Below are 18,707 nucleotides of genomic sequence, written 5' to 3'. Positions count from 1 at the left end.
ATAGCACAAGAAATACCTATTTCACACAAGAATACTAAAACTATTCCCATTCTCAAACCTGGCAAGAAGAAATGCAGATGTCAGCATACGTAAGAGTGTCCATCATCAGGTCTCGTCGATTGTTCTCGTTTAACGGCGTCAAAAGACTGATCACTTCATTCTCTCTTTTTTCCCTTCCTATGAGAAGAATGGTTCTCGTAAGAAATGCAGATGTCAGCATACAAGAATACTAAAACTATTCCCATTCTCAAACCTGCACGCTGTCCGGACTATGTTTCAATGGTGATGTTGCTACTGAACCATTCACTGGTTTTGGAGAACGGGGATCTTGTTGCTGTTCTACCGATCCATGCTTTTCTATACGTGTTCTATGCAACAGTTATCTACTTCTTCCTGCCGGTCCTGGCGAAATTTTCCATGACAAGTTAATGCCAGAAGCAAGAGGTAGCAAACACAACATTAAAAAAGAAAAGGAGCAGTTCGACCAAATTGTCAAACAGCATTACAAAGGAACTTACATCAATATAATCCTGATCTGTCAGCCACCACAAACACTTGTTTGTAATGTCATAAACTCGCTGACAAACAAACGAAGAAATCCCTGGGGGGAGTTCAACACCTTTAGACAAAAATGCAACTTTATACGGGTGAAGTAGTGATGCAACAGGAATCTCATCACTGTAGAATGAGTAGGAAACTTTGTTCGGCGCAGCTTCAAGTGCAGCACCTTTCAGAAGTTTAACTTCAGCGGGTCGATAAAGCCAATTCACACGGAGCTTTAAAGTACTTTCTTTTTCAGATGTCCAAGAACGAATTAAACCTACAAAAGGTGGAGAGTCTTTGGCAGGCTTGAAAAGAGCAGTCACCAACATTGATCTTGCGACCATCCTACAAAAGTTAGAAACAATAAGGTCTTTCATATAAAAATTGACATTAAGAATTTCCACTCAGGCAACTCGTAAAGCATCAAACAATTAACACAGCAGCAAATCAGAGAAGTTTGGCTACCAAAATATCCAAAAGTGAATGTTTTATCTGTTAATAGTATATGCAGATTTCACAGTGGCAAATCATATATGATCACTATTACACCTTGAGAGAAGACTAAAAAACATAATTGATATTTGCAATTACATGAGTCAAACCTTGAAAAGAACTAAAAGACTCTGTTTTTCTTCCTGAATAAAACAGACAAGGTGTGATTTGTTAGGTATATCTCTGATTTCATAGTGATTGGAGATGTTCTTTAGATTAACACAGATCAAGCACAAAAAATTCCAGGAAACAATAAAAACAATAGTGACAACCAAGTATTGGTCACATGAGGGTCAAGAAACAATAGTAGTCAAGGGGATAATGCAAATCATACGGAAACAGTCTATAACATAATTGTATACCCGGCTTTGGAAAAAATTACATACTTAACACATAACTTCTTGAACACTTCATTTCGACACTAAGTCAACACTAAAAGACTTAAACAACTCAATTGAGTTCATCAACACCCCCTAGATGAAAAAAAGTAAGAATTCAATCAATACCTCAACAATCCATATGTAGAAGAGAAGAAACAGCCTAATACATAAATACCTAAAAAAAATGTATCAGAAACTGAAATCTAGGTTGCACCAATACGGGTACGGGGACGGATACGGATACGGTACGGGGACAGAAAACGGCAAAATCAAAATTTCAAAAAACGGGTACGGCTTGGATTCGGCAAAAAAAAAATATATTTTTTAATGAAAATTATTATGTTCAATTTTTCCTACATCTCCATTAAATTTGTGTACAAAAATATTAAAAGACATGCATATGAAACTATGGAGAAAAAGCTTTCCTTCCTGTAAATAATTTGATTTTAGTTTAGCAAAAAAGAAGAAGAAAAAAAAGAAGCCGTAACATACTAAACAAAGTTGTGAAAAAGCCAAAGACAGCTGTAAATATAATATTATAATACACTACTCACTTTCACCATTTCACGTGCCTTTTTTAATGACCTTTCCCCTTCCCCCACATACTGTACAAAAGAAAAAAAAAGTAAACCAGAAAATGACTCTCTCTCTCTCCCCTGATCTTCTTTCCTTCTCTCTCCTCTGATCTGCTTTTTCTCTCTCCTCTGATCTTCTTTCGTTCTCTCTCCTCTGGTCAAAAATTCTAAGATAAACAACTAAATTTAATCGGCGAACAAAATTACAAAACCCTAAGAATCGAGAAGAAGAAATGATGAGAAGGTTACTTGTTCCAGCCTGCGTTGAAGAAGAAAATCGGCGAGAGGAAACCGGTAAAGACCTTGGGTACGTGGATTTAGTATAAAATACGTACCCAGCCCGTCCCCGCGTTCGAATTTTCCGTCCCCAACAACAGCCCGCGTACCCGGCCCTATGGATTCGTTTTGGGTACGAATCCCAGGCGAATTCGTACCGTACCCGGTACGTACCCGTACCCGGTACGGGAAACGGTCCCTGGAAGGCGTACCCAGGCATCATAGACTGAAATTTATCAAAATCGTGGTTCATTCTTTCAATTCGAATCAGAGCAAAGTCTTTGAAAAGGTAAAAAAAATGAAATTTGAACGAGACAATCAATAATTCATATGAAATCAGGGTTTCATATGGGAAACAAGCAACAAAAAATGCAAAACAACAAACGTCAAAAACAAAAGATTCATCTTCTTCTTCTTTAACATCTATTATTTCATCGGACACATAAATTACTTCACTATGTGGGAGAGACTTATGAGAAGCTGATTTAATAAAGGTTTTAAAAAGGCATTGTTTTAGTACAGCAGTGACTTACCCAAACCCTTGGGCACTCCTCTTTTATTTCAATATTTGTATGTGACTTACCCAATCTCTCTCTATATCTATCTATATATCTATCTATCTATCTATAGCAGAGCAAACCATCTAAATGCTTCAAGGACTATAGCAGAGCAGCAAATAGCAAAGCATCGCATGATCTACAGAAATTCCACTTCTGTCGCAAGGAAATGGCCTTAGATACAGGTTCGCTCAACCCATTGACGAAGACAAAACAATATACTTACATTATCGTTGTCATACATACTGAATATTCCTTTCAAGACTTCAACAACATCATTTGTCAACTCAACACTCTGCATAATTTACCATCAATAAGCACCTTAGTGATGTCAAAGGCTTAAAATCTTACATGGTCTAACCCATCAATGGCATCATGTAATGAATCACAAGATACAAAAAAAGAAAAGCAAAAAAGATATGGCACAAACCCACGAAGTTCCAATTTATGAGCAAAATCAACAAAACATGTGATACATTTTAGAACAAGCATTCTAAAAAGGTCCGAAAAGAAGGGCGTTAATAATCCTGGGAATTCTCTTACAAATATGAAAAAAGAGTCCCAATAATTTCTCATTTATCTGTAGATCCTTCCATGCTCTCATCTACCCTCGCTCAGACAACCTTATTCTCAGGACAAGGAAAAGGGCTGAAACATGTTGATAATAAACTTTTTCTGATATATGGGCATAATTACAAAAAGGCATGGCCCATTTAAACTTAACTAATTTACCACAACATTCCAAACTGTGCAGCTAATGCAAAAACAACATGAAATCCCTTCAATTAAGCAGGAGAATGGCATGCTTCAATTAACTCAGACCATGCAGCTCTATAAGATAATCAAGTAATATATATCTATTAACTCAGCCCACGCAACTCTATGAGATATTCAAGTAAAACCGAACATTTCTAAATAGCAAAGGGGACATCATCTTTGGAACCGCCAATAAAAATCGTTTAAAACTCAAAAGGTAAGATTAATGCAGCTTCGTGAAATCTGTAGTGAAAAGAAATGAGGCAGATCAATGCTTAGGGCATGGTGCCAACTCAAGATTCTTGTCACAAAAGCATAATAAAAATTTAACACTTCTTATATTGCACTATGTTTAAAGTTTTAGAATTAAAGAATTAGAATAAGAACTAACCTGCTATCGTGAGCAGCTTGCCGTTGAGAATCCCAATCTTTAAAGTGTATTTCCTTTGCACGCTGTGAGTATACAGGATAGACAAAGAAGCTTATGAGAAAGAGAAATTTCAATTGACCAATAAGATTGCAACATAAATATTTGCAAGAATTGTATATCTTGATTAACCTCATTTCCATCAGCTTGAAGAGAAGCAATCTTTTATGGTGTAAATTTAGCCATTGATACTGACTTTACTCGGTGTGTGAATTCATGGCTGAAACAGTTAACCATAGGCATAATAAGTACTTCACCCTCTCCGCGCATCTTGACTCGATGAGTAATAATATATGGAAAAACTAAACTAAACACCATTGCTTAACAAAAATACAAAAAATTAGGAGCGCTTACTGAATCCCACCACAAGTAGTGCATATAAAAGTCGAAAAATTGGTGCACACATATTGGGGACCCTGGCGGAAATAAGATATAAGTATTCGAGATCTAGGTTACTTTTATGAAAATTTTCTGTAGATACACTGCATTTGCATAATCTATACGACCAGATCACAGCCACAGTTCCAATATAGACATATATGGGTAAAACTGTAAAAGTAAGAACGAGCAAAGAAAGCACAGAGTAATGGCCCTGTAGATGAAGACCTGACAAATTATATCTCCAAGATTTGCTTCCTTTGAGATACAAAGCAGTTGATATATATGAAGTAATATTATTTGGTTCACAAAAATATTAAAAAATATATATATTGTTTGTATCAGTTATTAAACTGATAGGAGAAAATACAACACTTCAATACCTTTTTTTTTTAAAGGTACACTTGAATAGATCTTGGCCAAAAGGCTGAAAAAGAAGTAAATATTACAAAAGTGAACATCCCCATATGGAAGCGACAGATTTCTCTCCATTCAGAGAACTCAATCTATCCACAGAGGTGAAAGAATTTTTTCACATCAACTACTGGAAGGGCTAAATCAGGGAAACAGAGGTATATATACTTGCAAAGCATATGATTTTGCTAATAATGAAAGACTTCCTTAACTAAGAGCCACCTTAAGTTTGCTTATATACTTCTTTTGGCCTGGTATTAGAAAAGAACTTAACCGAAGAATGCACTATAGAATTCACCGAAGAATGCACTATAGAATTCAACAAACCCAACCCCCTCATCTTTTCCACCTTCTCAGAACAAGGAATGTAGTCATTAAACTCACATAATTCTTGAATATTTGCTTTTCACCAGTGCCATAAATTTCAAGAGTTCCTCCACATTCTATTTTCAGTCTCCAAAAAATTTAACCCTTAAACAAACAAAGAATCACGAACTGGAAAAATACAAAGCGAAACAAATGAAACAAACGAAAAATCACAAACTGGAAAAATACAAAGCGAAATAAATAAAATCAAACCTTGAAAAATCGATTAAAATAGAAAGAAAGGAAATTTACCAACAGAATCAGATGATAATTGATTTTTCAGGGTTCCTTACTTCTCTGTTGCGTGTTGATGCTTTGAGAGAGAGAGAGAGTGAAGCGATGAAGAGAGTCAGAAAAAGACGAAAAAAGAGGAGAGAAGAAAGAAGCTTCAACGGCTGAGATCAGTTTACAAATGAAGGGTTGAAATTCACCCATTTCTTATCTACAGTATTTTTCATGCTTTTATCACTCATTTCACTATTGATTTGAATAGTAGCCAACTTTGCCACTTTTAAAAGGTTATGGATTAGACCTTTAATGGTAAAGTGATATCTAACTCATTGTTAAACTCTAACTTGTATAAGTGATATTTCCTACTAGTTAGTGTCCATGAATAAGTGACTTACTTAATTAACAACTTAAAAGTGATACTCATTTCATTAGGCTAAAAAGTGGGACTATAATGATAGATTAAGCTTACTAACATTATACTTAAAAATCCAAGTGTACTTAATTAGTATTACTTTATATTACATAAACTTAAGTTATAACTATATGAGCATGAAAATAAAATCTTATTAACTAAAACACCACTCATGTAGTTAAGGTGTAGTAATAGAGACTATGTCATAATCTATTTTAAACTATAATTTGGTTGTATGATTATTTTATGAAGTAAAATGGACTTTAAAACAACATAAAACTTACAGAGGGTCTAACTTTTTACTCCGAGCTCCAAATCGGATGATTTTTGGGTCTAAATTCAATAACTTTTCGTGATCTACAACTTTCATGAAGGAAGTATATGCAAATTATGACTGGATGAAGAAGATATTGGGGAAAAACAGTACGACAACCTAAAATCAAAGGAGGAAGAGAGTGGGTATTTAGGGCCATTCATGGGTACTCAAAAGAATAAGACACATCAATGAAAATTCAGATTTTTATTTGATAGTATAAATGAAGGTTATGGTTATAATTTAATTTGTAAGTTTTAAGTGGGTGAGAAATGGTGAAATTAACCCACTATTTATAGTGGTTTTAGGGAGAAAACTCCATTAAACTAATGAAGACTTAATGGTGAAGAATACTTGGGAGCAAGGAGTTCTAGAAGCCTTGGGGAGCAAGGTCATGAAGCTTGAGGAAGAAGATGAGTTGTGTGGTCATGGTGATTTTCCAAAGTCAAGAAGATATGAAAACTATATACTACACTATAAATAAATCATTACCATCATAACATAACTTTTATAATAGTTAAATTAAATGTAATATATTTTAGAAAATAATCTTATCATGATCATTTCTAAAATATTTAGGACAAAATTAAGCTAATAAATATAATTAGTAAATAATAAAATTAGTTAAAAATCCAGGGTATTACATAGACGCTATCGAAACTTATTAAGGCTATGCTCAGTTCACCTTATTTTTACTTATTTTAGATTAAATCAAATCAGATCAGATCATATAAGTTTAAATCATATCAAATCGAATAAGTTTAGATTATGCTTATCTTTAGAAACTTATTATTATTGTTGTTATTATCATAATTATTAGTATTATTAATGCTATTACTGTTATTATTATTGTTATTATTATTGTTGTTGTTATTGTTAATAATATTATCATTACTATTATTATTAATATTACTTTATACGATTACTATTACTATTAGTGTTACTATGTACTAGTACATTTGTTCAAAAGGATTATTATTGTTGTTGTACTTATTAATTGTTAATTTTGGTAATTATTATTAATGTCTTTGCTATTATTATGAATGTCATTGATATCACTAGGGGTGGCAAGGAGTCGAGACAACTAGCGAGCTACTCGAGATCGACTCGGTCAAAATCGGTCAAAATCGACTCGAGTGAGCTCGAATGAACTTGAGCTCGACTTGACATGTTGGTGAGTCGAGTTGAGCAACTCGATACTTGACTCGAAAACTCGTGATCGAGAAGCTCAAATACCCAATTATAAATAAACAAAATATCTAAATTCAATATTCACCTTATTGTTGCTTTTAACATGAGACACTTGCAAGCTATTTGAAATCTACTCGGTCAAAGCTCGACTCAGTCAATACTCGGTCAATACTCAACTCTAGTTAGCTCAAACTCAAACTCGACTCACATCATTACTACCCCTAAATATCACTATTTGAAGCTATTTGTGCTCAAGAAGCTTGAAGAATGTCTTTTGGCATTTGTATGTATTCTTTTTTATATTTGTTCTAATTAACAATTTTGATATGTGGTGTTCTTTTTTATGTTGTTTATGTAATGAACATGACAATAGTATATGATGTTTATTTTTTGTAATAATTTTGACAGAATAATATAAAGTATATGTTACTAGTTTATATAAAACATGAGTAGATGATAAGTGAGTTTCGAGCGCACTTGAGCTCCTTTTAGCTTGGTTTAATCCTCTTTTCTCTCTCTTCTTCCCTCTTTCTTCCTCATTTCCTTCTATATTTCTTTAACTTGATCATTATTGATCATAGTGACATTTTGCTAGATTTTTGGTCAATTTTGACTGGATTTCTAGTATATTTGCTTACACCGTGTTTTCCCGTGCTCTAATTGCAGGTATGACCTTTCCTAAGGTCAGGAGTTGGGAGATACGGTAACAGGCGGGAGTTTCGAGGAGTTTGCACGCGCAAAAATGGAAGAAAGGAAGCATGATCTGAGAACTTTGTGCGTCTGCACTGCCTTAGAAGTCCCCGCACACATTGGTGCGCTCGCACTTGATATCGATGCGTCCGCACTTGATATCGGTGTGCCTGCACCTGACATCGGTGCGTCCGCACTACCCCATAGATTCAACACTCTTATTGTTAGTCAGATAGGTGCGCCCGCATCCAACTGGTGTGCCCGCACCAATTTCGTGGTGCGTCCGCACCATTCCTGCGAAGATTGGACACCTAAATCAGTAACCTTGGTGCGCCAACACGCGTCCTGTTTCTATTAGAAAATTGTAAAGCTCGAGCATAATTAAAACAAGAGATGGGTTTGGTTTTTATGTTTTATGCTTTATTTGTGTTTTGGGAGACTATTATTAGGGTTGACAATAGAGAGAAAAACATTTAGTTTTTGTTTAAGATTGGAGATTCTAGATCAAAACTTGTGATTTCTATACATTGAAGGTACATTTAATTTAATTAGTTTCAAAGATTTCAGTTTGTACTCTCTTTTCATATTTATTCTTTGTTCTTCTATATCATTAGATCTTCTTTATTGTAGTTTCATAATTGCTACTTTCATTAGATTAATTTTCTCTTAATGTTTAGTCTTAGATTAGTTATAGATTTCATGTTTTATTGCTTTAGATCCATGATTAGTGAGTAGTTTCCTATCTAGGGTTAGGGTGAAAGTATGAATTAGGGTTTAAATGTATTATTGTTAATGTGATTGTGATGATCTAGAGATGTTTATGCATTGATCTTGGTGTTTTGAGGCCTTAGGATAGATATTGATCACATTTATACTTTGGTATTTTGAATTCAAATGTTCTTAATTGAATTTTGAACTCTTTTATCATCCTCATGGATCAACTTAATTTCTAGGCCAAGATATTGGGTAGAAATTAAGGGATCCTTGTATTAGGGGTTTTCCGTACTTATCGAATCTTTTAATCAGTTAACTAAAGACCATTTGAGAGAGAATTTAGTTGATTGATTAAGGGATTATTCTTGAGGCCATTCGAGATAGGACTCGAGTAATTTAGAGGAAAACTAAACCTTGCATAATCGTCTCCTTCGAATCACAATTGCGTTATTGATCGCTGTCCATTTCGATTCATACTAGTAACCTTAACTTTATTGTCTTCCTTATTGATGTTTTTCTTATCTCGTGTTACTTGCTAGTTCTTGATAATGGTTAGTTTTAGTTGTTGCAAAAATCATTCAAAATCCCCCCAAAATCCTTCAATTAGGTAATTTAGACTTGTTAAACTTTAATTAATCCCATTTTTCCTGAGGATTAACCCTTGACTTGCCTTTGCTACATTCTTAGTAATTGCTTGTTATGTTTGATAAATATTATTTGAAAGTGATTTTTGGTGCCTTAACGACACACTAAAAACCTCTTATCAGTAGCATGGGATAACCTAATGGTGTTAGCATCACATTTAAAAATTTTCCTACAAGGGATTTCAACTTATCTTTAAAAGAAAATTATATATAAGACGGGAAAATGATATAAGAAGAATATTTAACAATTTTGTTCAAAATCATATATATATATATATATATATATATTATATATATATATTATATATATATATATATATATATATAATATATATATATATATATATTATATATATATATATATATATATATAGGTTTATTTATAATAAAAATAATAATTTATTGATATAACAAAGAATATGTTGTTTGTTAAATCTAAAACCTAAATTCTTAGTATTATAAACGAACTTTAGACATAAACAATATGTTCTCTTTACCTACCTAAAATATGTGTTTTTTTTTACCTAATGTGTTCTTTTAAAAAAACTAATAATAATAATAATAATAATAATAATAATAATAATAATAATAATAATAATAATAATAATAATAATAATAATAATAACAACAACAACAACAATTATAATAATAATACCAATAATAATAATAATAATAATAATTACTATTATTACTAAAAGTTGTGCACAGTAATAAAATAATACTAATAGTAATATTAGTAATGAAATATAAAGTAATAATAATGTTAGTAATAATAAGTTTTATAAAAGATAAGTTCAGATCAGATCAAATAAGTTCAACTGATTTGAAAAAATAAGCGCTGAACAAATCAGATAAGATCGGATAAGTTCATATCAGTAAAACTAAAAAGATGACCTACATATTGCTTAAATCTTATGTTATAACAGTGTCATAACTTATTTTTGCTGAACTAATATTATCTTTTACATTGGTTATGGGGAATCATTTTAGCTACCTTAAATGATAAGGTGCTAACATATTTTAGGTGCTAAAATGATTAGTAGTGTTTGGGGAGCACCTAAAATAAAATTTCAGGTGGCTAAGGCCCTCTTCTCCCCAGCTTATTTTCAGTTCAGTTCAGTTTAATTCAGATCAGTTCAATTCAGTTCAGTTCATTTTAGTTTAATTCAGTTCAGTTTAGCTCAGCTCTGGACAATACTTTTACTCTCACATATCATTATTCATTTCAGTTCAGTTCAGTTCAGCTGTTTTATGCCGAAGAGAACAAGCCCTAAAATGACTTAAGTGATAAGTTAAAAAATTTACCTTTTCAAAATCAGGTGACTGAAATTTTGGAAAACAACTCATTTGCCAAAATAATTTATCAACTTAATCAACTAATTTTGCCGAACAGTTAAACTAATCAATTGCCTTATCAATTTCAACTTTATTTTATCAGTTTCAATTTTATTTTATCAATTTTAGTTAACATATCAAATTTAATTTATTTTCAACTAATAATGCCAAACAGAACCATTAAGAATCGAAAATGAGGTGAACCAAACTCGCTAGAGGTTTCCTACCAAGTACCAAGACATGCGCCGTAGTCTAAACTCTAACCGATGTATAATCACAATTTACACATTCACACCCTAGAGGCCTAGACAAACTCAAAGTCTGAAACCGACTTGGAGTTGGAGCGGTCAAACCCGTTGTATACCTTAATTCTCCCACCTACATTACATACAACTATAAATTAATCACCACCTCTAAATTCTTATGTCTAAACTCTAAATCCCCCACTTCTTGTTTATCCTCCGCCCCTCTCTGTCTCTTGTCTTTCTCTTTCTCTTTCTCTTTCTCTTGTAAGCGCCTACTTTTGGTAACAACCAAAGGAAAAAAAATAATCTCGAGACATAATAATGCCTGGACTCACCTGCAACGCTTGCAACAAAGAATTCACCGACGATTTTGATCAAAAGCTCCATTATAAATCCGAATGGCACCGTTACAACCTTAAACGCAAGGTTATTTCTTTATTTACTTTTTCATACTTTTTTCATTAGGGTTTTAGCTAATTATTTCTTCGGTATCTTGGGATTTTCATAGGGTTTTCTGGGTTGTAGCTTAATTTGCCTTTTGCTTCTTTCTCTATCCTGGGTAGTTAATTGATTTTTGTATTCTTATATTTGTTGGTTTTTTTTGTTTGTTTAAGTGGTTCTGATTATTTGTTGGGAGGAATTAATATATGGTTAGGACGATTTACATGATTGTTTGTTAACCAAGCCAAACCTAGGTTAATTGATGGAAAATTTGCAACTTTTTTTTAAAGTTCCTTGCTTTTTCATAAGGAATTGAAGATTTGATGTCTTTGGATAATTTATGAATCTGGAAAGTTGAATTTATTGGGGTTTGAGCCTTTTTTTTTTTCTGTGCTTGTCAATAAGAAAAATATCTCAGGTGTGTTGGTTAATTTACTGCTGGGACCTTCTGTGAATTCTTATTCTCTAGTGTGATGTCTTGAGGAGAGCAATTGCAGCTGACTGAATACATCGATGTAAAGCTCGATTTGCAGCCACTGTATATTCTTGTGAGTTGTGAAAATTAGTCTTGAACTTAGTGGTGAAACGCCTAAATGGTTGTCATCGGTGGCGAAGTAGTTTGTGACGTTTAAGTTTCAAAAGGGTTTTGTGGCAAGACTAGGGTGAGTTAGTATTGTGTTTGTTTCTTATGTGGTTTGTAGTGTGGTTGGGATTAGATTTCCTTTCAAGGATTTGTATACGAGAGGTAGCTTTAGGAGCCATGTCGCTGTAAGATTATGTTTTTTGTGGCTTTTCGAATTGTTATGTTCTCTTCGAGTGGGTTGGTCTCTGGCATATCATCATTGATTCATTGTTTAAGAGGCCTGATGTAGGTCTTTGTAGGAGGATGTAACTCTTCTTGTGTCTTCACTTTCTGATTGTTTGTCAGCACAGTGATAGATGATGCCAAAATGCCCTCGAACCGGTGCCCTTTTAGTGACGAAAGATAGTGATGTTCTATTGATGCAGTTTTGTTTGTAATGTAATTAATGCCCTTCAAAACAATTGTGTTGCAGATTGCTGGGGTTCCAGGGGTAACTGAAGCACTGTATTTGGCAAGGCAATCTGCACTTGATGAAGAGAAGGAAAAGTTAAATGCGGCCCCCATGCTTTACAGTTGTGGACTTTGTGGCAAGGGTTACAGAAGCTCTAAGGCCCATGCTCAGCATCTTGAGTCGAAGAGTCACATCATGCGAGCTTCCCAGGGAGTAAATAATCAAAATGAAGACAATACCATAATTAAGCCGCTGCCACGTCGCACTCCAGTAAGACCTCTTCCTCCAAAAGATGTAGACATGGAGAGTGATGATAGTGAGTGGGAGGAGGTAGATCCTGAGGAAGACATGATTGATTCAATTACATCTATGAATGTGAATGGGGACTCTACTGCTGCAGCGGGTACTGATGATGATGAAGAGGATGAGTTTGAAGAGCTGGATCCAACCTGTTGCTTTATGTGTGATTTGGAGAATGATACCATAGAAAGCTGTATGGTTCATATGCACAAAAAGCATGGGTTTTTCATTCCTGACATTGAGTATTTGAAAGATCCTAAGGGTCTCTTAACATATCTTGGGATTAAGGTACCAAGCTTCTACGCCTTCTAAATATCAGGCCAGAAATTGCTGTGAATCTTGCATATAATTCACTCTTTTATTATATCCCCCTTCTGCCTGATTCTTACATTACTTCTTATGATTTTGCCTGTTCTGCTAGGTGAAAAGGGATTTCTTGTGCTTGTACTGCAATGAGAGATGTCAACCATTTAGCAGCTTAGAGGCTGTTAGGAAGCACATGGAAGCAAAAATGCACTGCAAAGTCCGTTATGGTGATGGAGATGATGAGGAGGAGGTGGAATTAGAAGAATTTTATGATTACAGCAGCAGGTACTAATCTTATCTATTGCTAATACCTATCTAATGACTCATTGTTTCCTACCACTTGAGGTTGATTTGGTTTCTGAGTATTACAAAATAAAACCTACAAATGTGCTATCAATAGAAAAAGGATAAATCCCTTCCAAAAAAAATAAAATAGAAAAAGGATAAAAGTAAGAGAAGGAAGAAAATTACATGTATGGTAGAAGTGCGAGCGGGAAGAAGCTTATACGTTCTTGTATATTACTAGTCTATGGAAGGGCAGAGGAAAGGTAGGAAGAAATCTAAGACAGGGAAGCGTAGGTGTTGAGTTGTTGACTTCTAAAGGTTCATATGTATTCAGATGGACCCTGAGTGACTGGGAGCTGTGAGTGGATGGGGGTGCTTCCACCCCTTTCGACTATATACCTGTTCTTCCTTTCATTTATTTTTACAAGTTAAAATATATGTTTTTTCATCATGTTGTTAAATGCTGATCTGGCTCTTTAATTTTTGCTAGCTACATGGATGAAGATGGTAAACAGCTCATCACAGCCAACGACGGGGCTAACTCTGTTGAATTTGGAAGTGGTGGGTGTGAGCTCATCATCAAGAGCAGGACTGACAAGGGTGTATCTGCCAAGACGCTTGGATCACGGGAATTCTTGCGCTACTACAAGCAGAAACCAGCCCCTGCTGCTGCAAATAATATGGCTATTGCATTGGCCTCAAGGTTTGCAATTCAAAAGCATTTTATATCAATGACATTCTCATGGATTACAAGGTGATGGACACTCTTTAGTTCTCTTCTGAAATTCTATTTTCGTGTTTCTTAGGTACAAGAGCATGGGTATAGTAACTGTGCAATCAAAGCAGCAAACGATAAGAATGAAGGTGTTGAAGGAGATTAACAGATCTGGAGTTGAAGCCATGCGGAGTAAGATGGGAATGAAGAGCAATGTCATCCGAAATCTTCCCAATAATGTTCCATATTAGACCCGTCAAGGAATACTTCTGTTGTGTTCTATTTAAATATTCTTTTTATCTTCTTATCTTGGTTATGAACTAAATGCACATTAGTGGTTTAAGATCATATGTTCACTATTATGTCTCATCTTGTGTCCCTTTCCTTCCGTATTCAAATGAAGTGTTAAGACCTTTGGTGAATGCGGAAGATGTGGAACCTAAACGGGACATAATATGAGACTGGAATGGTGTTGAAGGTTCTTAACTTATCACATTTTGCTAGTCTCTTTGTTGTGTATACTTCTGAAACAAAGTGATGGTTGAGAAAATTTTGATGTTAGCTTTCGGTTAAATGCATGGTGTATCTTTGGATGTTAGGGTCCGTTCGTTATTGTTTTTTGTTTTCAGTTTTTTTAAGAACTAAAATCTAAAAACGGGAAATCAGAAAAAGTGTTTTACTTTTTAGTTGTCAGTTTTCAAAATTATCATGTTTCAGATAAGTTTGACTCATTTTTTATTCATTATAGGACATATATCTATGACTTTGAAAATCAAAAAACCAAAAAACAGAAAATCACAGTAATACCGAATGTGTTCTTAGCTTTCAGTTAAATGCATGGTGTATGTTTTGTTGGTTATCGCTGGAGTGTAATATTCTTAATATTAAGAATTGTTTTGAGATATAGGGCATGTTTGGCAAAACTAGCGGTTGTAGTAGCTGTAGCTGTTGGGGGTAGCTGCTAGCTGTCTACTAGTAGTTGTTAGCGGTTAGCGATTAAATTAGTTGTTTAATTAGAAGTGTTTGGCAAAAGTAGCTATTAGAATTGTAAAAGATAAAAAAACATTGGTTAATAATTCTACCTTATGCTATTATATAGGGTTTATTTCGTAGACCGTTACCTCTAAACCTCAAACTTTACTTGTAGTAACGTTCCACAACCACTACCGCTACTTCTTATCTTGGTTATGAACTAAATGCACATTAGTGGTTTAAGATCATATGTTCACTATTATGTCTCATCTTGTGTCCCTTTCCTTCCGTATTCAAATGAAGTGTTAAGACCTTTGGTGAATGCGGAAGATGTGGAACCTAAACGGGACATAATATGAGACTGGAATGGTGTTGAAGGTTCTTAACTTATCACATTTTGCTAGTCTCTTTGTTGTGTATACTTCTGAAACAAAGTGATGGTTGAGAAAATTTTGATGTTAGCTTTCGGTTAAATGCATGGTGTATCTTTGGATGTTAGGGTCCGTTCGTTATTGTTTTTTGTTTTCAGTTTTTTTAAGAACTAAAATCTAAAAACGGGAAATCAGAAAAAGTGTTTTTACTTTTTAGTTGTCAGTTTTCAAAATTATCATGTTTCAGATAAGTTTGACTCATTTTTTATTCATTATAGGACATATATCTATGACTTTGAAAATCAAAAAACCAAAAAAACAGAAAATCACAGTAATACCGAATGTGTTCTTAGCTTTCAGTTAAATGCATGGTGTATGTTTTGTTGGTTATCGCTGGAGTGTAATATTCTTAATATTAAGAATTGTTTTGAGATATAGGGCATGTTTGGCAAAACTAGCGGTTGTAGTAGCTGTAGCTGTTGGGGTAGCTGCTAGCTGTCTACTAGTAGTTGTTAGCGGTTAGCGATTAAATTAGTTGTTTAATTAGAAGTGTTTGGCAAAAGTAGCTATTAGAATTGTAAAAGATAAAAAAACATTGGTTAATAATTCTACCTTATGCTATTATATAGGGTTTATTTCGTAGACCGTTACCTCTAAACCTCAAACTTTACTTGTAGTAACGTTCCACAACCACTACCGCTACTTCTTATCTTGGTTATGAACTAAATGCACATTAGTGGTTTAAGATCATATGTTCACTATTATGTCTCATCTTGTGTCCCTTTCCTTCCGTATTCAAATGAAGTGTTAAGACCTTTGGTGAATGCGGAAGATGTGGAACCTAAACGGGACATAATATGAGACTGGAATGGTGTTGAAGGTTCTTAACTTATCACATTTTGCTAGTCTCTTTGTTGTGTATACTTCTGAAACAAAGTGATGGTTGAGAAAATTTTGATGTTAGCTTTCGGTTAAATGCATGGTGTATCTTTGGATGTTAGGGTCCGTTCGTTATTGTTTTTTGTTTTCAGTTTTTTTAAGAACTAAAATCTAAAAACGGGAAATCAGAAAAAGTGTTTTTACTTTTTAGTTGTCAGTTTTCAAAATTATCATGTTTCAGATAAGTTTGACTCATTTTTTATTCATTATAGGACATATATCTATGACTTTGAAAATCAAAAAACCAAAAAACAGAAAATCACAGTAATACCGAATGTGTTCTTAGCTTTCAGTTAAATGCATGGTGTATGTTTTGTTGGTTATCGCTGGAGTGTAATATTCTTAATATTAAGAATTGTTTTGAGATATAGGGCATGTTTGGCAAAACTAGCGGTTGTAGTAGCTGTAGCTGTTGGGGGTAGCTGCTAGCTGTCTACTAGTAGTTGTTAGCGGTTAGCGATTAAATTAGTTGTTTAATTAGAAGTGTTTGGCAAAAGTAGCTATTAGAATTGTAAAAGATAAAAAAACATTGGTTAATAATTCTACCTTATGCTATTATATAGGGTTTATTTCGTAGACCGTTACCTCTAAACCTCAAACTTTACTTGTAGTAACGTTCCACAACCACTACTTATAATCTACTCCAACTGCTACCCGCTACTACAACCACTACCTTACCAAACACTCATAATTTTCTTAAGTAGCGTTTCAATCTTGTCCAACCGCTAACCGCTACCTCAAACGCTAGTGCCAAACAGGACCATAGACTCTTCCTTTGATACTATGCTTATTTATTTTTGCTAGACTAATTATGTCTATAAGTGGGTTTAGTCTTATTGTTTGTGTGTTCTCTTTCTCTCTCATACCATGGGGAACCATCATGCCCGGTTAACTACAAGATTAAGGTGTTCTATAGAACAGGGCTTCACATCTAGGGGTCCAAACTCCAAACATGGAAAAACTATGAGCTATTGAGATGGCACCTGAAAAAAGAGGGGCAACACTTCCTCTTTCTTCTTCACTCTTTTCCTTTTCTCAGTATACTTTTCACTTTTTTCCATGTTTAATTACTTAATATAGGATTGGGCATTTATTTATTTCAAATTCCAAAAATTAAATTTAAAGAAAAACGTAATTAATCTTCATCGAAAATTCATTTATTGAAACAAAAGTTTTCACCTTCAAGAAATGCATCAATTTAAATTTTGGTATCAACAAGTACGTGTACAACATTTTTTCAAAGAAGCAACAATGTGAACAAGAATTAATAAGGTTAGATGTGTCGTCCTAAATTCACCTCTAATTTTCCCAAATTTTATAGATTTCTTTTCTTTTTTATTTACTCAAAATGGAACTAAGTTACTACCTTTCTTTTAAATTATACTAGCCGTATATGCACGTGATGCGTACGTCGACAATCTTATGTACAAATAGGCATATATTTTTTTAATCTAAAATTAGTTTGGTAGTGATTTAAAATATTGAGGTTTTTTGTATGTGTTATTATCTTTTTGAACTAAAGGTGACCGATTTTAACTGTTAGAAAATTTTGGTCGGGATTTAATAATTCTTTGCCAGCGGCTTTAGTATAGTTATTTAACGATTGTAAATGTTAATAAACCATTTAATAATTCTTTGCCAGCGGCTTTAGTATAGTTATTTAACGATTGTAAATGTTAATAAACCATATTGTCGCTTTGGAAATCAAATATATTCACTATGGAATCTAGCAGAGCAGAGAGAAATTGGATTGCAATTGTCGGGTTTTTTCCCACTCTTAATTTCAAGGGCTGCTTGGTGAATGTATATAACCCATGTGATCAGGAGGAAAGGGCGCAAGTATGGCAATCTCTTGCACATTATTGTCTGAGCATACAACTTCCATGTTTGTTGATCGGGGATTTTAACGAAGTCCTAGACCCCAATGAAAGAGGTAGCAATTTTCTCTCTCAATCTGGTTCATCTGACTTCCGAGCCTTCATAAACAATGTTCACCTCTCTGAGGTTCCTGCAAAAGATGGGTGGTTCACATGGTTCCGGGGTCAAGCAAAAAGTAAACTCGACAGACTTCTTATTAACCCAGAGTGGATTGAAAAATTTCCAGCCCTACAAGTCTCAATCAAGAAGAGATGTCTATCAGATCACTGCCCACTTCTTGTATCATCCAATGAGTCAGATTGGGGCCCAAACCGTTCCGTTTTCAGAACTGTTGGCTGACCCATCCAGGATGTATGCGTATCATCAAGGAAACTTGGGGAGAATTTTCCTACGGCGACATTAATGAAAAATTGCACCTTGTAAGGGAGATTGAAAGAGTGGAACTGAAAAGAATTTGGCCATATAGATCAAACCATATCATCCCTTGAAACCACAATCCACGAAATCGACCAATTAGCAAGCACAAG

At 34.1% G+C, this 18,707-nt stretch overlaps 1 protein-coding gene across 1 annotated transcript; it reads left to right on the top strand.

Annotated features, from left to right (window-relative positions):
- Positions 1-11,069: 11,069 nt before the first annotated feature.
- On the top strand, positions 11,070-14,594 carry LOC104885035 (cytoplasmic 60S subunit biogenesis factor REI1 homolog 1). The gene is made up of 5 exons (XM_010669745.4): positions 11,070-11,365; positions 12,436-13,002; positions 13,136-13,305; positions 13,796-14,008; positions 14,112-14,594. The coding sequence occupies exons 1-5, from the start codon at positions 11,261-11,263 to the stop codon at positions 14,269-14,271; spliced, it is 1,215 nt and encodes a 404-aa protein (XP_010668047.1). The 5' UTR covers positions 11,070-11,260; the 3' UTR covers positions 14,272-14,594.
- The last annotated feature ends 4,113 nt before the right edge of the window (positions 14,595-18,707 follow it).

The sequence above is a fragment of the Beta vulgaris genome, chromosome 2, assembly GCF_026745355.1.
Source record: "Beta vulgaris subsp. vulgaris cultivar EL10 chromosome 2, EL10.2, whole genome shotgun sequence".
Taxonomy (NCBI): domain Eukaryota; kingdom Viridiplantae; phylum Streptophyta; class Magnoliopsida; order Caryophyllales; family Amaranthaceae; genus Beta; species Beta vulgaris.
Note: the sequence above shows the minus strand (reverse complement) of the source record. Positions and strands in the feature narration are given on the sequence as shown.